The 25,560-nt window shown below is 37.6% G+C and overlaps 1 protein-coding gene across 1 annotated transcript in view; it reads left to right on the forward strand.

Moving 5' to 3' along the window:
- ACACA (acetyl-CoA carboxylase alpha) overlaps positions 1 to 25,560 on the forward strand; it is a 208,006-nt gene that overhangs the window by 85,569 nt on the left and 96,877 nt on the right. Inside the window, exons 30-35 of the mRNA XM_005858538.2 lie at positions 10,645 to 10,668; positions 13,362 to 13,505; positions 14,279 to 14,375; positions 15,545 to 15,652; positions 19,965 to 20,021; positions 20,226 to 20,270. Coding sequence (XP_005858600.2) covers positions 10,645 to 10,668; positions 13,362 to 13,505; positions 14,279 to 14,375; positions 15,545 to 15,652; positions 19,965 to 20,021; positions 20,226 to 20,270 — 475 coding nt within the window. The remainder of the gene's footprint in view (positions 1 to 10,644; positions 10,669 to 13,361; positions 13,506 to 14,278; positions 14,376 to 15,544; positions 15,653 to 19,964; positions 20,022 to 20,225; positions 20,271 to 25,560) is intronic.

Consider the following 25,560-nt stretch of genomic DNA (forward strand, 5'->3'; position numbering starts at 1 on the left):
CTCTGTCACCCCAGCTTCCTCATCACAGCTCCCTTGAGGGCCTAAGCCTTTAGTCGGACATCCCCCAAGGGCTCCCTGGCTGCCAGAAGGATGTCTGACTGCAAGCTTAGGCCTGATCCCCCGGGGAGTGGGCCTAAGTCGACAGGTGGACATCCCCCAAGGGGTCCTGGACTGCAAATGGGCGCAGGGCGGGCTGAGGGTCCCCCCCGCGTGCACAAATTTTTGTGCACCGGGCCTCTAGTAATAATAATAAAAGCATAATATGTTAATTACACCAGATGTCCTTCCGGACGACCTTCTGGATGAAGCCGGGGCTGCGAGGGCCGAGGAAAGCTACTGTGGCTGCAACCAACCGGCAGTTGGGAGGGAAGCCTGGGTCCCGGGTGCTGGAGGGAAGCCATTGCCAGCAGCCGGGGAAAGAAAGGCCTACTCTTTTTAAAAAAATATATTTCTTTATTGATTTCAGAGAGAAAGGGAGAAGGGGAGAGAGAGAGAAACATCAATGATGAGAATCATTGATTGGCTGCCTCCAGCAGGTCCCCCACTGGGGATCGAGCCCGCAACCCAGGCATGTGCCCTTGGCCTGAATCGAACCTGGGACCCTTCAATCCGCAGGCCAACGCTCTATCCACTGAGCCAAACCAGCTAGGGCAGGAAGGCCTACTCTTGCACGAATTTTGTGCATCGGGCCTCTAGTTTTATTATAAAGGATACAGGTCAGGATCAGCCAAATGAAGAGACATGTTGAGTAAGATCTGGGTGGGTCCTGGACACAGAGCTGCTCTGTTTTCTTTCCCTGTGCATGTCATCCTCCCATCACATCAATGTGTTCACCAACCAAGAAGTTCCACTGAGTTTCAGTGTCCAGAATTTTTATCAGGGTTTCATTACAATAGCATGATTGATTGAATCATAGGCCACATGATTTTTTAAATTTTTTTATTTTATTGATTTTTTACAGAGAGGAAGGGAGAGGGATAGAGAGTTAGAAACATCGATGAGAGAGAAACATGGATCAGCTGCCTCCTGCACACCCCCCACTGGGGATGTGCCCGCAACCAAGGTACACGCCCTCGACCGGAATCGAAGCTGGGACTCTTCAGTCCGAAGGCCGACGCTCTATCCACTGAGCCAAACCGGTCAGGGCGGCCACATGATTAAACTCAACCTACAGCCCCTCTCCCTTCTACAGAGGTACAGTGGGCACACCTCTGATCACATGGTTGGTCTTTCTAGTGAGCAGCCCCTGTCCTGAGTTATTTTATCTCTCAGCATAAATTCAGGTGTGATCCAAGGGGTTCTTGAATAATAAAGACAGTTCTATTACTTGAGAAATTCCCAGGATTTAGCCTCTCTTTCAGGAACCAGGGATAAAGGCCAGTCAAATTCTTTATTATATAATGGGCCTGCTTACCTTACAAAAGAATTCTAGGGTCTCTTAGTTTTGAGCCAAGTTTCAACTTTTTTTTATAACTCTAGTACTGTTATTCTTTTCTATTCTGTTCTATTTTAAGCAAGCAGGTAGTAAACACATTGTTTCTTATTCTACAGAAATAAGTTACTGGAGACTATTTACCAGTGTCCATTCCACTCCAGTCCTATAAGGCTCAAGGACACGACTATGTCCACTAACCTCTAAGTTAAAGATTCTCAGACTTATCTAGGAAGTGTTATAAATATATATTGGGGTCCTGACTCCCACAATTCTGATTCATTTTGAAACAGAGTCCAGGGGTACCACTTTTTGGAAAAGTTTTGATAATTATGATGAAAAACTGAAATTGAGAATCACTACTGCTAGACCAGTACTGTCCAACAGAAATACAGTAATTGCCTTATCTATGGAGGATACATTCCAAGACCCCCAGTGGATGCCTAAAACCACAGATAGTACCGAACCCTATTGTATATATACTGTTTTTTCCTATACATACTTCTGATAAAGTTTAATTCCTCATTTAGGCACAGAAGAGATTAACAATAACTAATAATAAAATAGAACAGTTATAGTAACACTAGAGGCTGGGTGCATGAATTTGTGCACGGGTGGGGTCCGGCCAGCCCACCCCAATTGGGGCTGATGGAGGCCGATTGGGGCCGGGCCAGCCAGCAGGGGGAGGGGCCACGGGAGGTTGGCTGGCTGGCCCTGTCCCCAGTCGGGCCGATTGGCCAGCCACAGTGCGTGTCACAGCGACTGGTCGTTCTGGTCACTTGGCTTTTATATATATAGATACTGTAATAAAAGTTATGTGAATATAGTCTTTCTCTCAAAATATCTTAACTGGCCCTTGACCGGAATCGAACCCGGGACCCCTCAGTCCACAGGCCAACGCTCTATCCACTGAGCCAAACCGATTTCGGCTCTCTCAAAATATCTTAACTGTGCTCTACTCACCCTTCTTGTGATGATGAGATGAAGTAAGGTACTCAGAATGCCACACGATTCAAAACTTAGGAATTGTTTATTTCTGAAATTTTTCATTTATTATTTTCAGACCTTGGTTGACCATGGGCAACTGAAACCACAGAAAATGAAACTGCAGATAAGGAGTGGTTACTATATAATGCAAACCACATATGTAATTTAAAATTTTCTATTGGCCACATTTAAAAGGGTACTAAGAAACAGATAAAATTACTTTTAACAACATTTTACTTAACCCGTTATATTCAAAATACTATTTCAATATGTAATAAAAAATTATTAAAGAGATATCTTTCATTCTTCATACTAAGTCTGATATTTATGTATACTTTATACTTACAGCATTTTGCATTTTTTGATACAGGCTACCCATATTTCAAGTTTTCTAGCCACATGGACAGCTCAACACTTATTCAGAAATTAATTAGGACTGTCATACTAAGTTCTCGTTTTATGTTAATAACAGTACCTCTTGGAGGAATTACAAAACCCCCACAACTTTTTTTTTTTTCATTTTGTTCATCGGTTTATTTATTCCTTATACTCCACATAGTAGTGAGATCGTACAGTATTTGTCTTTCTCTGACTGGCTATACACATTTTTTAATTGTGGTAAAATATACATATAAATTTTACCATTTCAATCATATTTTAATGTAAAAATTAAATTAAATGTAAATGTGTGACCATCACCCAGCTCCAGAACTTTTTCATTTGCAGGACTGAAATTTGTGTCCATGAAACAGTAACTCCCCATCCCTCACTCTTCAGCCCCTGCCCACCACCATTCTAGATACTGTCACTATGAAATTGCTCCAGGTACCTCATATAAATTGAATATAGTGTCTGTCCTATCCTGTGTAGCTTAGCATAATGTCCTCAAGGTTCCTCATTATTGAAGCATGTGATAGGATTGCCTTCCTTTTTAAATCTGAATAATATTCCATTGTGTGTGTAGACCTCATTTTGTTTATCTATTCATTAGTTAATGGACACTTGGGTTGCTTCCACCTTTTGGCTGTTGTGAATAATGCTACTATCAACATGGGTATACAATATATGTTTTTTTAAATGCTCAAGTTATGGGGATGAAAGAGTTCATGTTTACTTCAGATTAGTACATGCTTAACATGGAGTTAAAAATTTGCTTTTACTGGGAGGGAGAAGGGGGGAGGAAAGAGAGAGAGAGAGAGGTGAGAGAAAGACATCGACTGGCACAACCTTTTATTTTTATGTTGCTTGTTCTTAGTAGTTACAGGAGTTATCCACATCTGATATTATAGATATCCTTCTATGACATTTAATGCATGTTTTAAAAAAAATATTCAATGAGAACAGAGACTAGGCATATAAATATTCATATTTTACTTATCAATGCAAAACAGAAGTTTATAATATTTTTCCCAATTGGGCTTGACAAACCAAAAATTCTTGGGGAAGGAAATAGATACCTTCTTTAACCAATTTTTGCATTTTCTTCATTGGCACTTGGTTTTCACTTCCTAGTCATTCATTTAGTTGAATTAGACTAAATGTGTACAGCAAGTCCTTAGAAGTGAATATCTTTCTGAGGTGTATTATCAACACAAAACTGCAGTCTCCTGTTGTGTTTAAGGTCACCTGGTGAAATTCTGTTCCTGCAGTTTGTTTTTGACTAGTGATTTAGCCCTCATGGGTTGGGATGAAACATGGCTTTCTGTCTGCAAACTGACAACAGCAGAGTATTTTTTTCAGGAAAATGTCTTTGATACTGTTTGGGTTGAAGACCCCTGTCCCATTAGAACACGTTTTGATTTTAAAGGAAGTAGGCAAAACACAAGTGATTTCCATTGCAAATAAGCAGAGCAGCCTCTAGGAAGGGAGAAGACACCCCCCCCCTTTTTTTTAGCACACTTATGCAGTTATTGGGTAGCCAACATGTTTGATCCTTTTTTTGTTTAAATTCATTATAGGGCTTTGTATTGCTTGAAATATTTTAAAAACTTTGATTTTTTTATTTTATTTTACTGTGGAAAGAACTCAACATGAGATATTCTCTCATAACAAAATTTTAAGTGCACAATATTGACTGTTCCCCTTTTTTTTTAGCACACTTATGCAGTTATTGGGTAGCCAACATGTTTGATCCTTTTTTTGTTTAAATTCATTATAGGGCTTTGTATTGCTTGAAATATTTTAAAAACTTTGATTTTTTTATTTTATTTTACTGTGGAAAGAACTCAACATGAGATATTCTCTCATAACAAAATTTTAAGTGCACAATATTGACTGTAGGTACAATGTTGCACAATAGATCTCTCGCACTTATTCATTTTGATTGACTGAAACTTTTTCTTGACATTTAGTTACTCTGTGTTTCAGTATAATTTGACTGTTTTTTTCTAATACCGCTCTCAATATTTTTTTTTAAAAAGGAGCAGATGACTAAACAGTTTATTTCTAGTCTCAAGCTTTGTGCAGTGGCAGTATCATAGCCAATGAAGTTTATCCAAAGAGCAATTATTGCTAATTGAAAACTATGGATAATCTCAATGACTTTTTGCATCTTTCTTGCCAGATAGGCTTCAGTCAAGGTATGTTATCTTCTTCTTGATTTTCTACCCAAGACTCCCAAGTTTTTTTCTGGGAACTATAGTTGCAATTTATTTGATATTCCCATGTCTTATTCACTAGACTAGAGGATCCAGTTATTAGAGCTTCACTCAGAGAAGCTCCTGGTATAAATATAACCCTTTTCTTCTTAAACTTCCTTCACTTGAATAGCAGCAGCTGTAGAGATTTTCCTGACTTAAGCACAATGGGAAACCTATACACATGTGGCATGTGTGTGTTTTTCTTTCTTTATCTTCTTAGCATTTAAAGGCTATGTCCTACTGTATATGAATTTCTTTGAGGGGAGGGGATTTTTTTGCTTTTTTCTTTTTTTAACAATGATTTGTAACCAGTTAGCACATGGTTTTTAGAGAAGTGAATGAGTTTCTTCAGTCATTTTCTTGGTGCAGGAATAGTCTGGATGGCTGCTGCTCTATACTAAGAGAACATTTTATTATTACCCAGACTTTCAGGACTTGATTCTCTTGCCTAAGATTCCATCAGCCCAGCTCTTTGGTGAGTTCCACCAGTGTTTTACATGGATTAATCCCAGAGCTCAGACTATATTATTAAGCATTTCTTTTTCTCCTTCTTCTCCAGTTAGGCTTGGTTTAGAGCCTGAGGTGTGTGTGTTTGTCTTTTTCCCCCATTCTGAAACCCGAGTTTATCACTCACTAGATTAGTGATGGAGAAGCTTGTTACACTAAATCAGCGTCCTGAATGTTTTTACTTTGGACAATTCATTGAATCATTTGACATTCAGGATTTCACTTAGCTTTGGGCATATTAAATTACTGTGAGTAATCTGGAAACAGATAAGTTGTTTAGTCAGCCTATGTATTTGATCTTCTAAAATATGGCTATATTTATACATACATATGTAAAGTACATTATCCCATAAACTCTGTGGCTATGCATATGGCTGTACATATTATGACAGTCGGGGAGTTCAGAATTTATAACTCCAAATGATTTTCATGAATAATACACATTAACAAACATAGTTCATTTTTTAAAAACTTTATCTGTAATTCAAATAAGCATCAAATTGATGCAGGAGATGAAAGCATATTTTGTGGGGACCCTTTCCCCCTCCCCATGTGCGAGTCCGTTCTGTGGGACTCTTCCCCCTCCCTACATGGGAATCTGTATTTGTTCTTTAATAAATTTCCAACTTTGCTATATCAAAAAAAAAAGTATATTTTATATGTTTCTATACATATGTAATGGGGGAGGACCTATTGGTGTTTATTTCCACCTATTTCTTAGGTGGAAATCCATGCTTTAGTTACGTCAAGTTATATTGTACCTTCTCTGTTATTTGCTCCTTGTGAATTTGGCCTTCTTTATTATAATGTTTTAATTCAAGCACTTTCCTTTTTTTCATGTCTCACATCCAGAAGAGTTCGGCTGTATTTTCACCTGATAGCACATGTTTTAGTCATGACTAAGTTTACTAGTAGGCTGCTTGGCACCTTCAATGTTTAGCTGTCAGTGAGTGGCCTCTGGACCTTGTTTTTATGAAGACGGTTGTGAGGAAGTTCAGGAATCAGAAGCCTTCCGTGTGACTAATCTGCAGACTGCTGCCATTTTCAAGAATTCTGATAATCCTTGACACCCAGAGATTAAGTCCTTCTTTGGATCATATTGAGACACTCCAAAATCACCCAACTTGTAGCATTTTTTTTTTAAGCAGCATGAGCACTGGGTTGTCGTTAGCAGGACAGAATGAGCTATAAATAAATAAAATCCTACAGTGCTTGCTTCATTCAGGGTAGTGTGCTGATAAGATGCAAGCATCTGGGAGAAGAGAAGATGCTCAGCAGGTTTAAGTGCTTACCAAAGTGCTTTCCTGTATCCATGGCTCAGCTGCTGGTCTCTGCTGTGTTATTTTGGCACTCTAGACTTGTAAGATTGGAGAGTTGAGTTTAAAACTCTCAATATATCATTAGAGTAGCCCAAGGTCCCTTCTTGTCAAGGAAGACTAGCTGATTCCAGGGGGAAAGAAAAGCAGAATCCAGGGCACCTGTAAATCCCTATAGTTTTGTGCGGTGGGTTTGTAGCTAATTATACAGCAGGCAGCAGTAATATGCTGCAGCTCTGTTGGCATACTTGTTTCAGAAAGAGCAAAATCTTCCAGCAGAGCAAAGAAGGGCTTTAAAGAGGCTGCAAATGAATGAATCAATGATCATTTTATTGTAAACTAAAGCTCTACATTGGAATCAGGGCATCTCAACTGCGAGGGGGTGGTGGGGAGATGCCAATTGAAGTACATGGTTCAGATGTGTTTTAAAGCTCTTGATTTGGATTCTCCTGCAGAAATATAGTCACGCAAGGAGACCACCACTGGTCACAGCCAGTCAAATTGCTCTTTCTCCTATGGTACTGCTGTTAGCAACTGCTAGTAGGTTATTCAGCCGACCTCTTCTGATTCTGCTTTGCTGCCTGATTTCAAAAGATTTGCCCTATATGGCTCTCAGTCACAGCTTGATGTAACCACTGCTTGTTTGCATGCATCCCCATCATTTTCATATAGGGTCTTCCTCCCCACCTTCATGTTAGAAGGCAGAAGAATCAGGAGCATTTTTATATGATAAGAAATTTATGCAGGGCCAGCTAGAATCAAGCAAAATGAAATTCAGCTGGAAGGGATGGCAAAAGGCTCAGAGAACTTGTGACTGCCAGAGAAGTCAGTGTTCCTTAAATAAAGAGGGTTCAGCTAGCAGGCAGCAACTCTGACTTTGCATTCATATTGAAGCAGGCTCTCCAGCCATTCTAGGCAGACAGATCAATAAAATCAGAGGTGACTTAATGCCAAGAACCTCAGAATTCAACGGATTTCTCTTGTCCTTCTTTAAATTTATTCTATATTGATGTGGAATGCTAGCCTCAGAAACTGAGATGAGAAATTGCCCGGTTTAGATTCTGGTTTATGACAAGCCTATTGAACAGTGTCCTTAGAATGCATCCCCTTTGGTTTCTCAGTTATCACATCTATAAAATGGAGCTGTTCTACTGGAAGGAAAATGATTCTAATAGTTATCAAAACATTGTGAATGAAGATTCATCATAAGTGAATAGCCTAAACAGCAAATGTCTTATGAGAGGTGAATTTATATCCTATGTATTTGAAAATGCAGTTGATTGCCTATCAGAGATTGAGCAGTTAGATTATTTCTGCATCATGGGTATGCAGTGAATGTGGTAGATTTTATTTTATATTTTTAGCTACATAAATGGAAGAGTTGACTCATACAATCTCTTCCTTGATTGTTTTTGTGCAGATGATGCATCTAGCTTCCTAGTGTATCACAGTACTGTACAGTATGCCACATTGGTCATATTCTTAAATTGATCAAATAACCCCTGATAGGGTAACAAAATACGTAAATGATCATATGGATATGGCTAAGTATTTACCTTGTAATAGAGAATTTATCCTTCCTTCTCTCCAGCCGCACAGATTCTTATTGTACCAAAAAGGAAAAGCTGCCTCTAAACTTACCTCTTACATGATTGATTTGATGCCATTCCTTTAAAAACTGGAGATGTTGGGAGTTTTGTTCATACCCCATACTGTGTAGATGGTACACAATTTATATAACAAAGCAGCAGGGGGCTCCCTATGAGAGCCTGAGAATTGCTATGGAGAAGGACTGGCTTTTTGTTGGTGGTGGTGTTTTCAATTCAGGCCCTTTTCTGCTGAAAACTTGGCCGTCGTCCTGTGAAAATTCCCTAAGGGATTAAAGTGCAGCTACAGAAGCAGTGAGACCATTTTATTAGTTTAAGAAACTGGTTAACAGTTGAGAGAGATTATACTGGTTTCTAAATTCCAGAAACCTGGATAGATGGAGCCTGAGATTGCTTTGGTTGTAGGGTCCTTCTCTCTGACCTGAGTGAGGTTCGTGGGAAGGGACTGTACAAGTGACTCCTTTCTTTAGAATCCTTTATATCTTAAAAGGAAGACTTTTCTGTGTTCTCATTAGTGTCTACATTTAGTTTTCTTAGTTTTACCTCCCTCTGCTCTAGAACCTATGCATACTTCATGTTTGTTGTTGAGGGCCCAGTGCATTATAACTAAGGGTGTCTTGTAAAATGAAACCCATTCCCCTGAGTGAGAGGCTCAAAGAATCCACACAGCAAAGGTGCAGGTTTTTGCACTCAGAGGTTGCTCTTGCTATCGTAGGAATTCACTCTGTGATACAGGTTTGATGCAGAGAGCATTGCTACTCACAAATCACATGAGGTATACAGTTTGTGTGCAGTGATATGTCACAGCTTTTTATTTATGTGGCCAGCTCAGTCTGTTCTGCTCCTTTCAATGCCATGGAAAGTGCATCATTTTCCTCCCTCTCTCCTCCTTCCCACATATCATCAGCACCACCCACTACGTTCTGTCCATTAAGTCCTCTGTGTGCCAGAAAACCCCAACAATGATTAAATGCTGATAAAAGAATGTTAGAAGGTTAAGATATCAACCAATCAACCCCCTTACAGTCCTCCTAAATTGTGGGTGGTAAGTATAACTTTGCCCTTTTAACATTGGAAATAAGAGGTTTTAGTTGGTGTGGGGTTTTTTCTCTTTATGTTGAGGAAATGCCTGACATCATTTTAAGAAACAAAAAAATTTGGTAGCAAAGACCAAAGAGAAAATAAGAGACTTGCTTTGCAGTTTCCATAATTACCCTAGTCTTTCTTTCATGATTTTGGCACATTCTTTATTGGGAAAAACTAAGGTTAGCCAAATTTAGGTAAGGTTTTATTTATGAGAGGCCTAGAGTTTTTAAGTTTACAGCAATTTAAAAAAGTCATTATTACTCTAAACAAAATATATAAATGATAATTTAAAAAGTGTTAATTTTTACGTATTATATCCCGCTAGCCATAGAATTATTTATCATTATAATCCTACTTGATTTTTACTTCCTTAAAGCCCCTGTACTACAAAGTACCCTCCTTTCCAACCTCTGTCACCACCACCCACCACTATCCACCACCACCATCCATCACCAACACCCAGCACCTAACACCACCCACCACCTACCACCACTATTCCACCCAGATCTATGGGAGGAAGATGATGGTGGAAGAGACTTGAAAGGCAGCTTGGTAACTCATTGGCTCCTTTTCTTTGGAGGAGAGTTTGTAGGTTCATAACATACTCTTCAAAAGCAATTAATGTAGGAGGGGCTATAGAATCAACTTCTCTGGACCTCCTTATTACATTTTTAGTAAAGTAGGAACAAGAAAGAAGATTCTCTAAGAATCTTGTCAAGAATTCTATTTTATATTGAAGCTTAATATACCATATCATATAACTTAAATTAATTTTCATGAGCCTGTGTTTTATCACTACTCTGCATTATTTTTTTTGTAATAGAGCTATAAAAAAAACCATGGTAAATATATTCGACCGTTTCCATCAACGGCTGCTTGGTGAGGTAGGTCAGGAGGCATGCCTCTTTGGAGGCACCCTGGAGGTGGAAGGGTAATGAGCACTTATGTCTGCTGAATGCCAGAGCTGCCAAATTGGAGCTCCTCACGACTGGTGTGTATCTGCTCTGACAGTTCTTTTATTATGGCTTTTACTAACCTATAAGTAACTAACTGTGGTTGTTTAATTACAGAGGGAACATCCCCACGCTAAACAGGTACCGTATGTTTAGTTTTTTTCATTTACAATTAAAAACACCCTTTTTGTAAACTTAGAATAGTGAAATCAGGGGAAAAAATAGCCCTATACTGGACAGGCTAATATGTTATCTTCTGCCGGGGAGTCCATCCTGAGCTCCCCTTTAGATGTGCTAAGTTATTCTATTTGGAAAACATGTCTTCAGCTCTTCTTCAGCTATTCAAAAGGCAATACTTGAAAAGCCTCAGTATAGAAAAGCTCTCGTCAACTGTATGAGAGGGGAGTTGTCTGCTCAATGTTCATCTTTGCTATAAACATCTTTTTTTTCTTTTTCTAAGTTATATGTCTAGTTGGGGCTTTCATAGGAGAACCCCTTAAGGTTACCACTATCCTAATTTTTTCAATTTTGAGTTTCTCTTATTTGCTTCTCGTTTTAGAGGAATGCAAATTCAAAAATAGCTGATCTCATGTTTTATAAATTTGTTTGCTTTTTTTTCCCTAAAATGATAATAATGATGTGAAAGTCAAGTTTTATTTCAGACCTATAATAAGAGTCACATTGGAATAGTATATTTAAGTTTTGATGTGTATAGCCCTGGGAAGAGGTTTCTAGGCCAATATAACACACTGATATTTTAGTACTTTTGAGTTCCTCCTGCTTCTGAGCCAAGCAAGGCAACACAATGCAAGTTTGAGAGGAAAGCAATTCTGATTGGAATTTAATCCACAAAATGCTAAAGCAATAATAGGTTGGTGGCAAGCTCTTTGTACATGATCACTTATACATTGAAATATTTATAGGCTTATGTTTATTTTGTCCCTCTCCCTTTAAATATTAAGCAATCAAAACTCGTTAAAGCTTTTAGCATCCAATTTAGATGGGAGAAGAAAGGGAGTGCGTTTGTTTGGTCCTCTTGCCTACCCTTGGAGAGTGGGCTTGGTTCATTCCTGCTTGCCTTCAGCTGTTCTGACCCATGAACATAGTACCAAGGGAAACTGAATAGTGGATATTTCCCATGGGGTTCAGCTGAATAAAAATGATATTTAACCCTATGTTTGCCACAAGCACAGCCTGATAGCTTATTTAGAGGGAGTTCCCTTTAAGTGTTATCTGGAACTCTTTTATCTTTCCTGTCTACTACCCGGCAGGTAGAAAAGATACAATGCCTCACAAACTTGCTCCTTTAGTGAATATATTTGGTGATCCTAGAAAAGAGGATGATAGCATTTCGGAGTTCATACAACTCTGAATCCCAGTTTCTAGTGAGCACCATGTGTAAGACTTGCTTGCTGTGTTTCATTTGTTTGTTTGTTTGTTTCATTCATGGTATCAATGGTTTCCTCTCTCACTCTGCCTTTCTATTCCCCAGTACTGTCAAAGACGAAGTACCTTCTTCATAGTCATGATTTGCCAAGGGAATAAAAATCCAGAGTGTCAGTCTCTATAGTCTGTGTGAGCAGCACTTCCATCCTATGAAAAAATTCCATTGCCTTTTATAATTACAATTTGCAGTAGAGTACAGTATGTACCCAGATCTCAAGTCCACATTGCTGGCTCTCTTCCCCCTGCAATGCTGCAGGTGGTGCACTTAAGGAGATTTTAGAGCAGCTCCCTGAAGGTCAGGTGCCATTGCCTTGCTCTGAACTTGCTTCCGATCAGTATGCCGGTAACATGTCAGGCAAGTCCTAGAGGCATCCTTCAGCTTGGTCCTTCCTAACAGGCTGCCCTGATTGACTTGGCATTCAGAAACACTTTACAGTATTATTTATCAGTGCATACTGCTGAGGTGCATCAAGGAATATACAGCTTCATTATGTTTTTAGATTGAACAAATCAGTTCAATTCTCTTCGAGCATCTCCATTTAGCACTTGTTTGTCATGCTTACACATACTGTGAGACCCATGCTCTGCCCTTTCATATCCTGCTGGGATTTATTAAGGGCTTTTAGTGAAGGTATGCTTACCTTGGTATAGAAATGTCTGACTATAAAATAGAAATTTTGCAATTTAGGGTTGAAAATATCTCTCTTTCAAAAAGGGAGGAGCTATAATTCTTATGACTGCTGTGTCTATCAGCCCATTAAAGAAAAAAGTAAATACTTCATAAGTTCCTTTTATAGACTGTGACTTGTTTCTGTATGGTAAATAATGTTTTTTATAATGATCTACTAAACCATTCCAAATGACTTAGAGTTGTCGCACATGCATATATCTATCTGTGAATACTTAATCTATTACAGTTACTAGAGAAAAATGCCTTAAGTGTTGCCTAGTTACAACTTACTTGGCTTGCTTACTTTCTTTTAAAACAGGAAGTGTTTTAGGGAAGGGGAAGATGCAGAATGGTTTTTAACCCCTATGTGCTGTTTATTCATCAGACATGCCATGATGTCATTGTATTAAAACTGCCATGAAATTCCTGACAGTCCTTAGATTTTTATTTGGAGAGATTTTGGAGTGGTAAAAATATAGTTTGTGTGTCTGTATACATGGGGCAGGGGGGAGGGGGTGGTGGTGGTGGTGGAATTCAAATGAAGGGGTTAATGTGACTATAGCAAGACAGCCTTATCCATACTGGGTAAAAAACCAAATCTGCTCTGCAACCTGACCCTATTTCTGAGTTTTCTCCTAGCTCCTTTTCTCTATTGTTACTCTCCCAGCCCTTGCTCCTACCCTCCTTGTCTAACACACTTGGTTGAATTACCATTTAGAATGTCCTTCTCCTCCAACCTCAACCACTGTGGCATGACTCATGTAGCTAATGTCAGCGACGTGCTGTTGGACAATTCATTCACTCCACCATGCCAGCGGATGGGTGGAATGGTCTCTTTTCGGACTTTTGAAGATTTTGTCAGGTAAGACATTGTGGAGCTGTGTATGTACAAGAGGAGCGATGGGCGTCTGTGTTTTGGGGGTCTCAGATTTCTGCCAAATGAATAAAGGTCCCCAGAAGAGCCATGAGCCAGCTAAGGAGATGTAGCCCTTGCTGTATATGCCCTCAGAGAGGTATATGTCCTTCCATTTCTACCTCTTATTCAGACTCTACAAGCCTCTAGTTGTTATATGAGCCTGGTCAGAAAAAAAGAAACAAACAAAAACCATCTTTTCCTTAGGAGCTAGCAGAAGAAGCTGTCTGCTCTGTGATGAGTGAAATGTCAGGAGAAATTAAACACAACACTAGAGTGAGCCCACCAGAGACGATACATCTTTTGATTAAATGCATTCAGCATCTATCTCTTGATGTATACTGATGCATTACCCTAGGGGGAGGGGTAATTACATTGGTCTGTCACTGCTCCAGTCCCAGGCTCTTTCTGTTACTTTAAGACTGATGATGACAGCAGTGTTCATATCTTACATATGAAAAAAGCAAAACAAAAAGCTTTAGCTCATTCTTTATTAAAAAGAAAAAAAAATATGCTTTATTAAAGTTGAAACAATCCATCCCCCTAATTTCTGCCACTTGGTGAAATTTTGCATATCACCTCTAGCCACTCGTGATTGCGTTCAGTTGACTGTTGAGCACAGGGTAGGGTAGATTATTCTTTTAGACTGAGCTGGCAATGGCAGCGTTCATATTCTGCCACTTGGATTTTCATGGTGGGTGTTTTTCTCTGGTATTTTTCAGGATCTTTGGTGAAGTGATGGGCTGCTTCTGTGATTCCCCACCCCAAAGCCCCACATTCCCTGAGGCAGGTCACACGTCTCTATACGATGAAGACAAGGTATACTGTCCCGTTGGGAGACTGCTTTGCTCCTTCAGATCCATGACTTGTACTATGTATATACTGTCTTTCTGACTTTGGAGTGTTATAGGGAAGAATTCATCTTTTTAAAAAATTCTGACCTGAGGATATTTTTTTCATTGATTTTTTTTTTTCTTTTTTAGAGATAATGGAGGGAGGGAAGAGAAAAACATTGATGTGAGAGAAAAACATCGATTGGTTGCCTCCCGTTTGCACTCTGACCGGGGTTAGGGATCCAGCCTGCAACCAAGGAACATGCCCTTGACCAGGAATTGAACCTGTGACCCTTTGGTCCATGGGCTGATGCTCTAACCACTGTGAAAAACTGGCCAGGGCAGGAATTCATCTTTTTACCCTACTATTTATTATTTAATTTTATATACTTCATCAAGTATTTTTGGAAATTTGTAGAATATAAATTCTGACCTAAAACATATTAATCTTGGAATCCATACTGTGGAATAGGCTCGGCTGTATCTATTGTAGCTGCTTCTGGGTCTCTGAATGTTGTTTCAAAGACTTCAGCTTTGGTTGCTTCAATTCTTATGTAGTAATGGCTTGGATATTTGCACAGTGGTACTATTATAATCTTCAGGGAATGGTAGACTTTAGATAGCAGGAATAATACGCATTTTGTTTAAAACTTTGTCCTTTTATTAAATCCCTTCTATTCATTTCTCAGTAAACAAGTTGTTGTTTTTCCCTACCAGGTTGTTTTTCTGTGGTTTGACACTTTTACTGTATGATAAATTGTTAGGAAATGTATTATGAGGGAATATGTTCAGATGGCTTCTTTCACTCATTTTTCTTCACCTTCTGTGAAGAGATGTGGCAGTTGGTTTCATTCCCATTTTATTGGTGACAAAATTGAGACTGATCTTCAAGGACATGTCAAGTCAAGGTGTGGGGCCACTTCTAGCTAATGCCTTTGCTGCCTTATCTTTTAAAAGTTGGATGTTTTACTTCATTCAATCTCCATTGTGGATGTTGGGTGGTGGTTTCAATTTGCTTATGAGTGCTAGTGGGCAAATCAAAATGTTCTGTGGGGTATATCTCTTTTTTAGTCATTCTACCAAGTACTATAATTTTTCTCTGCCTCTGTATTAGCCAGTCTCCTAATGTCTTTGTCTTGTGTTCTTGAGTTACAGGTCCCCAGGGATGAACCTATTCACATTCTGAATGTGGCTATCAAGACTGACTGTGATATTGAGGATGACAGGCTGGCAGCGATGTTCAGAGAGTTTACCCAGCAAAACGTAAGCCCTCAGCTGGGTGGAAACCTGTGACGGCTCCTTTCCTGCTGGCTGGGTATCATACCCATCTTTTTATCAGTTGCTGCTTGTAAGGCCTCTCACTGTTGATGACTATGTCCTTCACATAGTTCTCTGCCTATAGGGGTAAAATTCCAAAGGGACTTAATAGTATATAATGAATATCTTTTTATGTCAAGAAATACAGACCTCAACTATTTAAAATGTTTTAGGAAGGGAAGTGTGATCCTAAATCTTTCCCAGAGCTCCAGTCTTGAACTTTGAATCCCCTGCTGACTATTTTCCTTTGGTGGCTTACTTCCACATGTCTATGTCCACAATCCCCTCAGGATTCTTCTGTATCCTCTTATCCCCTCCCTTAAAGGTATCAGTTATACTTCCATTCTCCTTTCAATTTTGTATGACTTAATATCTCGCACTGACATCAAACTTCGTAGTTTAAACCTAAATTTTCATCATTTTCCTTCACCTCTTCTGACCCCTCATCTGCTCCCTCCTCCCCCCAAACAAAACAAAAACAAAAAACCCAAGTAACCAGTCATTCAGAAATCATTGACTTCCTCTTTTTCCTTGCCATTGCATGATGCTGCTCCTCTACCACAATCTATGTGTTTATTGGTATCTGGTCAGTCACCAAGGTCTGTTTTTTGTTTGTACTGTCTCTTTCCCTCCCTTCTTCCCTTTCTTTTCAGATTTTTAATTCCCTCTACCATCTCTCTGGTTTGAAACCTTATTCACCTCACACCTGAGACACTACAACAGGTTTACTTGCGATCTACCTATCTTCCTTCACTTTTCCCCTCCGGATAGTTTCCATTTTGTTCACCACCACAAAATTAAATGGCCAAAATGCCCTCTTACCAAATTATTCTCCCACTCAGCAATGATTCTCTGTTACTTCTAGGATGCCTCCTTAACTTGATATTTAACATCAGCCTATTGACGAAGGCTAACAATCTAGCCTTCACTGTTCCGTGAAAATACCTAAGTCTTTGTGTCTCGTCTCTTCTACTGCCCCTCACCCGGAATGTTTCTCTTTCTCTCTTTCCAAATCCTGCTTGTTTTAAAGACTTTTTCAAATTTCACCTCTTCTATGAGTACTTCTCTGAATAGCCCTAACTAAAATGTATTTTTCCTCCCTTGAACTTTTAATTGGTCAGCATACATTCACTAGCAATAATAATACTTTTTATTTATTAAGAACTTCTGTGTACAATTTTTTATTTGCACCTCACCACAGTCCCATGAGGTTAGATTAGTTAGGAATTATTCCAGTTTTGCACTTGGGGAAAAACTCAAACTCAGAGAGATTAATTAAAGCCCCCTCCTCCCCACTTTGATCACCAGCTGGTAGATGATGGAGCAAAAATTAGTATTTAAGGCTTTGATTCCACCTCTCGGGGCCACAGATCTAGGTGCTTTAGTAAATAATGTATTCTTTTGGCCCTGAAGATGCTTCAAGTTTAGTTGGAGGGACTGGGTAGGCATGCTCAAAATGATAGTCTGCATATAGTTACATGTCATTGCAATATATGATAGATGCCAAAGTGTCCTCTTCAGCTGTCCTTAATGACAAAGACCCATGTGTTTTCTTTGAATGGGAACTACCTAGCTATAGTGCTTATTATAAAAAAAGAACTGAATAGATTTTTAAAAGCTTGATTTAGCAGTATAAACAATTAATGCCATCGGCATTCACATCATGTAATGCTAATGGTAGATACCTGGGAAAAGATGGTAACTTTGTGCTTAACATGAGTCCTAGCATTTACTTCATGTTGCTCTGGGATTATAGTGGCCAACCTGAAGAAAGGCACTTACAGAAAAGTGAAAATAGGGGACATGCCTGGGAATTTTTCTTTAGAAGAGAAATTTACCTTTCTTTTTGCCCTTGTCTTGTGAACACATAAAATTAACCTGAAACCAGGGACCAAAGAAACCTTAGCTGGAAGAGTGCTAATGTTGTTCATGACTGCTGATGCTGCTATTTGCTGAGATAATCTGAAATTTTCTTCTCAGGTTTTGAGGCACTAATTGCCCTTATTTGATTGTTTGGACCTCAACTGTAGGCTTTTTATTACCCCCAGATCTTAGTGCTGTATGTCATGATATGTTGATTTAAAGAGGCAGTTTCTTCATCTTCATTACATAAATTTATAACATTAATTGGCAATAAGAAACTACCTTTTTCTTTTACTGGATTTGAAAACTGAGGCACAGAGAAATCCATTGTCTTTGCCCGAGGCTATTCAGAAGGGTAAGGGTAGACATTCCATGCCTAGAGAAGCTGTTAACTGCATCAGGTACTGTGCTTATCCAGAAATATTAGGCATTTTCACTTCCTTGTTTTGAAAAGAATGTAAAAATAAAAATAAGGAAAGGTAATAAAAAAAAGCTGAAATAACTAGTTTTATTTTTCACTTCATGATCATGTTCCTAGCAGTTTAGAAAAAGTTTTTTTTTTAAGCACACATTAAACTATCAAATAGGTTGATCCAAATTGTCCAAATAATCTTCTAGTCCCAGCATGTCTTTTTTTCTCTCAGAGAAATTAGGATCATATATTTGTAAATGACTTGTGGAGGAGATTGAAGCAGTCAGTGTAAATGGAGTTTCTCCAGGTGCTGGCGCCTAATCGCTGGGTAATAGCTGTGGACTTGCTGTGAGGCCCGCATTATTACAATGTAATCAGAATCCTGTTGCTCTGCTGTTATTGTCAGCCACTTGTGGAATTTTAAAAGCAATAACAATTTTGACTTTAAATCATGGCATTATTAAAGTTATTTTCTTCCCTTGCCTGAACATAGCTATTGATGCTTGTCTTTGAAGGGCTTGGCTGTGGTGGAATTCTTTGTTGGTGGTGTCAGAAGAAATGTTTCTGTTCCTTGGCACACTGAAAGATTGAGAACCACCACCACTCACCCCTTCCTCCACTCCTCCCTTCACTCCTTCCTTCCTCCATTCTGTCTTCCCTTCCCCCCTCCCTTTCTTCCTTTTCTTATTGTAGTATCAATACTTGGTTATTTATAATAACAGTTATGATGTCAGGACAGATAATTTTTAAATGTTATTAAACCAAAATTTATGTAAATTTGACCAGGGAATTTATTATTAGGAAATTTATTTTTCCAATTATATTTTGCTTATGTTGCTAATTAATTTTATTACTAAGCAAATGCTATAATAAAAATTTTCTCCAATAGGAGGAAATGGCTTGGGAATGTGCTTATTTATAAGCAGACTCCAATTTGAATTTAAAAAATATATAGTATCATGAAAATCAAGAATTGGCTTATGAACATATCTCTTGGCTAGAGTTATAGCAAGGAATTGATGAAACGAAAGTCTGGACGTAGGTTGCAAAAGCCCACATATTTTTTCTATTTGTATTTCTCATATATTTTCACAGGTCATTCAACTGGTGAGATTGCTTTTCTACTTGTTGCCATGTAGCCCCTCTTTGCTAGGGCCCTTTAAGATCATGCTGTTTACTTAGCTCATTAAACTGTTTCTTTGTCTCTGCCTTTTGAGATAAACGAGCAGTACAGATAGAAGAAAGCTTAGATCCAAAGGCCCAAGACTCATATGAGACAGTCCTGTAACTGCTGGTCTCTCTTGCCTTCTGATACACTGCTCAGCCATGCCAAGTGGAAATATGAATAATCACTAAATTTAAAAGTCCATTAGACATTGCTTTTAGCAATTTTTAAAGAGAATTTTTTTAAAAAATACTTTCATGTAAAGTAGGGGGAGGCATATTCTAGAATAAATGAAAAGATCAGGATTTGTTAGGTTGGATTCTAGGAATGCTATATATGACGGTAGGTGCTATGTATAATCTAAACAACAATTTAGAACCTGAAATTTCCACTTTATGACATTTTCTTCTTCTTCTGATCTGAATGACCTGATTTCATTTATCTTCTGTTTTAGTTTTAATCTTCACATTTGAACATGCTCACCAATGTGATTTCTATAAGTAGAATTGTGCTAAAATCTACCTTGAAGTGAATCAGACCTTAGAGAACTTAGGTGACTTCATTATGACTGCTTTTCCTACACAAAGTTCTCTCTCAATTTTGTCCAGATCAATATAAAACCTATCCCATAAGACTTAGTCCCAGGATCCAGATTGAGATTTATTTATTTGCAAGTTTGAAGGTACTAAGCCAAAAACATAGATAGATAACCAAAAAGGATGTTTAGCCCAATTAGAGCCTGTGGAGGACTGAATTGGGGTAAGATTTAGGATGAATGGAGATCTTATCTATCTTTTATTTTACATGTTTCTCCATAGAAAGCTACTCTGGTTGAGCATGGAATCCGCCGCCTTACTTTCCTGGTTGCACAAAAGGTATTGGTGTACTGTCTAACATTTCTTAAGATGCTGCTAGAATTTTTAAAAATCAGGAAGTGGAGTTATAATCATAAACTTATTCGTAGAATTTATGCTGAGAAATAACTGTTTTCCATAAGTTTAAGAAAAACATTAACTCATCTTTTACTCAATTTGGTTTTAAATTTATTATTTCTTTCCTTTCTGTCTTTCATTTGAAAGGATTTTAGGAAACAGATCAGCTATGAGGTGGATCAGAGATTTCATGTAAGTAAAAGGAACAATAATAAAATATTATTTACTGTTTTATCTGTTTCCCATTGATTATTTAAACATAGAATATGTGTGAGTTATTTAGAAGGGCTGGACTGATGTTTGGTCCCACTTCTTTTAGAAAGTATTATAATGACTATTCGATTCTTCTATGGTTGTTGTTTTTTTCTACCCTATAACATTCTCAGTATATCTCTGAGAAATAATTAAGAATGAGCATGATTGTAGAAGCAGGAGCTAATTTCTTCTACGCACACAGTGAATCAATAATCGAGAGCTGTCAATTGCTCTTTGGGGTCTTGGCTTTTTCCAAAAAGGATTCAAGTTCTATTATTGAGAATTATCAATTATGAGAAACAATCATTTATTATTAAAATGCCTTAACCGAGCCTAACTTGGTACTTTTGTCTTATGTTAATTTTAGGAGCAGGAAATAAATAAAAATTGCACATTAAGTTGCTTGTTCTCCTATTTAACTGAATTAACTTAATATTTATGAGATTAAAAGTTTTATTGAAAAAAGAAGTAAGTTACTAGCCTGGTATCTGAACTAAAGTATACCCATATGATCGGTATGATGATAGCACTAAGACCAAAAACCCAGTTTGCAATAAAGATGTCATTCTCTAAAATGACTGATTGTAGTAAAAATATTTCTTTATAAGTTGATCCTAATATAGCTAAGATTCCAGAGGATATTAGGAAGCCTTAATTTTCCTGATAAGAATTTTGTTTTATCAATTAAGATAATTAAATTAGTTTTCAAGGCCTGTTTATTTGCAATAATGAAGATAATATTTGGGATTCTGGAAATGACTTTCTAAACTTAAGGACCTATGTGTGGTTGCTTTTATTGCCCTTTTGTTTATTAGATCTTTAGCACTTGACATTTCGTTTTCCTTCTAACAGTTCACCTTGTTGGTCTAGTCCAGCAATTTTCAACCTTTTTAATCCCATGGCACACATAAACTAATTACTAAAATTCTGTGGCACACCAAAAAATATGTTTTTTGCTGATATGACAAAAAATGGTTATAATTTTGATTTATTCACACCGAACGGCTATTGTAGTGTTGGCTATTGTCATTTTTTAATTTAACAATCTAAGGGAAAAGAGGTCAGTACCCCTGACTAAATAGCATGTTTTAAAAATTCTTGTGGCACACCGATTGAAAATCGCTGGTCTAGTCTATAGAGAAACAAGAGAGTCTACCCTGCAAACTAAAGAGCTAAGATTCTCTGAAATGCTCTAGGAAGTGTTGTGGACTACACAACTCCCCTATGTTATTGATGTCAGGAAGCCAAGCAGAGTACAGATACATATCAATCAATAACTTTAGATAGGAAACTGGAGACAGTGAAGAAGTATGAGGAGCTTAAAGGGAACCCTGGAGCTTTAGGAAGAAAAATCCAAAGCTTAGAGAATAAAATTGATACTTGGGATAGAATATGAGAGACATGAATAAATACTGTGGCCGGTGGATGCTGATCAGAGCTAAGGTAGACATGCCAGAGCCAGGCCCTGGATTTGGGAAGAATATTGGGCTAGGTTCTTAAACTCTAACCTGATTTTTATTTTTTCACTGACTTTGGGATACTATATTTTTCTGGAGAATCATGTTGAATTTGTAAAATTGTTTTCCTTTTTCCTAGTTGTTCAGATGGAGCCTTCATGTTTATAGCACGTGAACTGGTTTCCCATAATAAGCATTTTCATGATAAATTAAAACTCTCTACTAAAAATTTTTAAAAGCCAAAGCAATTAATTATTACGGGCATTTTTTTAGTGTGTTTTATACATAGAAAAAAAATATATCCTGTCTTACTGCTAAATCTATGTCATGTCCTAGAGAGAGTGTGTGTGTGTGTGTGTGTGTGTGTGTGTGTGTGTGTATAGCTTTAAAACATGTTTTCCCTCTCTGTTCTAATATTTCTGGACTTAGGTTGAAGAGGGACATGTACAGGCAAAATCTACTTAGAAATGAGCCCGGCTATGGGTCTTTCTTAGGAATCATGGTCCAGTTCCTATTTATAGTGACATCAAGTGGGAAATTGGTTATATTACCAAGTGACGTGATTTGTCATGAATGTAGGAAAGGTTGCTTTAGAACTTAGAGAAATTAAGGTGGAGACTAGATTTTCTCTGAACCATTGAATGGCAGAGGAGTTGGGTTATTTTTATGTTAGGCCCCTTAGAAATGATTAGTGGTTACACAGGGGGCAAGGGCAACTATTACTGAATTCCATCCAGGATCTACAATAGCCAGGACCCCTTGGCAGGAGCTGTACAAATCCAGGGCTCACTGCCATGGTGTTGCTGTAAGTTCCTCTGCTGGTGGTAGCTTACCATCATGAAGGGTGCTTAGCCTTTGTCATGTCATCTGATGTGTGCTTGCCCCATAGTTAGTGTAGTGTGAAAAAGAGGAAGCTTTCCGTGAGTGTTAGAGATGAATCCCTTGATCTCTCTGGCTTCTTGGTAATCCACTGTGATGTATGCAGTCTCTCCTGTTCCACACTGTGAAATCCCTATATTATTGAATAGAAGAGAGAAAGCAAGCGTACATGAGGGGGCAAGGAGAGGAGGAAGGTTACCAAGTTTGGTTCAAGAACAACATTGGCTGGTGTGGATGAAGCAGCTCTACTGTTGCATAGTTGTCTCTCAGACCATTTCAGAACCAGAACAAGGCAAATGAGGGCCAGAGTAGAGGTTCCTAGAGAGTGGGTATATTGTTAGGTGTTTTTTTCAGATACAGTGAAGGCTATAAGCATTTCCAAAAATTTGATGTTTAATCTCCACAGTCCCACTGGAATGCCTGCTGCTACCTTAGTCTCTTGACTCTACATGAAGCCTGTTCTGAGCTGGCAATATTTGTCAGCATTAAGGACACTTGGTGTCGAGTCTGTTTCCAGACCATCTAATTAAATCAAGTACCTATCATGGGATTTGAATAACTGCTTAACATTACTATAATAACAGAACATTTGAGGAAAAATTAGCCTATTCTTATAAATATCTTCTTCATATTAAAAAAATATTGAAACCTTGAAAGCCAAAGAACAGGCTTTGAATTTTTGCAGCTATGAAAGCTGCAGCTCTCTGCATTCATGTAGTATTAAGTCTGTTTGTTTCACTCACATTTCAGGTTCCAAAACATGCAGCAGAAGGTGCTATTTAACTGGAATATAAGTATTATACTTTTTGAAGTTTCCATATTTTTTCAGCAAAGTGTTTTAAGAATACTAAAATGTACATTTTCAGGATTTCTTCTTATCCTTTGCCACCTAAGCAAGAGCATTAGGGCCAAAAACTGTGATGAAATTCTAAATCAGTTTTGCATCTGTAAAGTTTCCTTTTGATTCTTGTTTGTAAGATTTCATGAGATTTTTAAAATTCTGCTATAAATAGCCTAGATGCACTTTTATTGATTTTATGTAAATAACTCGCACTTTAAAATGAAATGTTTTGGAAGGAAGAGCCCACTATTGAAAAGAGTTATCATGGTTAAGTAGTTCGTTTCTTTAAAAAAAATTTATATGTCAACTATATCTCAATAAAGCTGAAAAAAATTGGTAGTTTTGTTTGCTAGTGGATCAACTATTAGTTTTTCAGAAGGTTTGGTTTGGGTTTTTGTTTTAATTACAGTCTATATAATTAGTTCTCAGCATGTTGAGGTAAAAGAGAATTGCACCAGCAAGCTTTCAATTTCTTCATCTCATTAGGTTTTTAACACGATTATTAGTATCATAATCAGCTATGATGTTTTCTGTTGCAGGTTTTCACATTCTCTGATTTGCAGGGTGTCTTGATTGGCTAATTTAGTCAAATTATTTTGATTGTCTTGATGATGGTTGGCTGATTTAGAACACAGCAGGGGTATAATTTCTTCCTGAGAAATGTTGCATTCTTTTGTTTTTTGGTACCAGAACACTAAGAGGGTTTTTCTTTGTGTACATTCAGTTATGATATTTGCCCATAACACTAGTAGAATGTCTGGAAAGCAATTATATTAGTGATAGAATAAGCATGAATGCAGTTAGTGGAAAAATTGGCAATATGAGGATGAGGTAGGATGAAGGAATTTACTAAAACTATAGGATCAGACTTTTGTATTTCTTTTTTTCTGTGTTTTTCTGTATTCCTGTGATTTTTGTTTGTGTGTGTGTGAATGCCAAAAGAGGTGACTTTCTATAAAAGTCCTCAGACTTGAAGAATTGCTCATTAATCCTGCTGTCCCATTGCACAGAAGTTCTTACTCTCCTGTTCTGAATGCTTTATGCTTAAATTGAGGATTTTTCTGTAGAGCTAAAATTTACTCAAAAAATGTTTGCTGATATTATCTCATAACACCTTTTCTTAGCTAACTTTAATGAAAGTGGTTTTTCTTATTGGTGGTCTATTCCCACCTCTGCCAAGAATTAGTCAGTCTCTTTCATTATTTGTAATAAAGGCATTTCTATTCAAATTGTTTGCTTTTCATGCCTTTCAGTTACTACAAATTTTTTTAGTTGGTTTAAGTGGTAAAAAAAAAAGTGTTTTTTGGTTTCTATTGTTACGTTTTTGAAGGAAAATAGTCATTTAAATAAATGATGTACTAAATAAATATTTTAATTAATTAATGTTTATCACACTCTTCTATTCTGTCTTAACAATTAGGTAAAATATTTATTTAGTACATCACTTTCCTTTCAGAAATTTTCATGAAAGTATTTTGTTACCCTTCCTTTTTTGACTTGTGTTACCTTAGGTAGTGCTCTGAAAGCCATATTTCTCAAGAATAAAACAAAAATGAGACTATAAAGCCCTGAGCATATACCCTACTGACAATGCAGCTGAACATCTTTCTGTTTAACCTTTAAGTCATCCCCATGTTCTTTACTATTATTCAGGGGAATTAGAGAATTACTTAGAATGAAAACACCATCAGTAAAATATCAGTGCTGTGTAAAGTTCACTTTCAAAAGACTTTTAAAGACCTAAGCCTGGATAGGGGGTTTCCCAGGCTTGCTAAACAAGCTCCTAGAAGCCTGTTAAATGCAATTTTACAGTTAAAATGCAAGAAAAATGTAAGAAGGTTTACTAACTGTGCAAGCTATAGTTAAGGTGAGGGTGAGGTGTAATACCTGTGGAAAGTATTTAATAAGTTTTCAGTAAATTCATGAACCACAACTTTTCAGTATGAGTTTTGCTTTGTTTTTTAAATTTTTTTTAAAAAAAGAATTTCTGTTTAAAGAGAAGACTTCTATTGAATCTGGGTTATAACAAAAATAGAGGGGTAATGCTCTA

The sequence above is a fragment of the Myotis brandtii genome, unplaced genomic scaffold (genome assembly GCF_000412655.1).
Source record: "Myotis brandtii unplaced genomic scaffold, ASM41265v1 scaffold120, whole genome shotgun sequence".
NCBI lineage: Eukaryota > Metazoa > Chordata > Mammalia > Chiroptera > Vespertilionidae > Myotis > Myotis brandtii.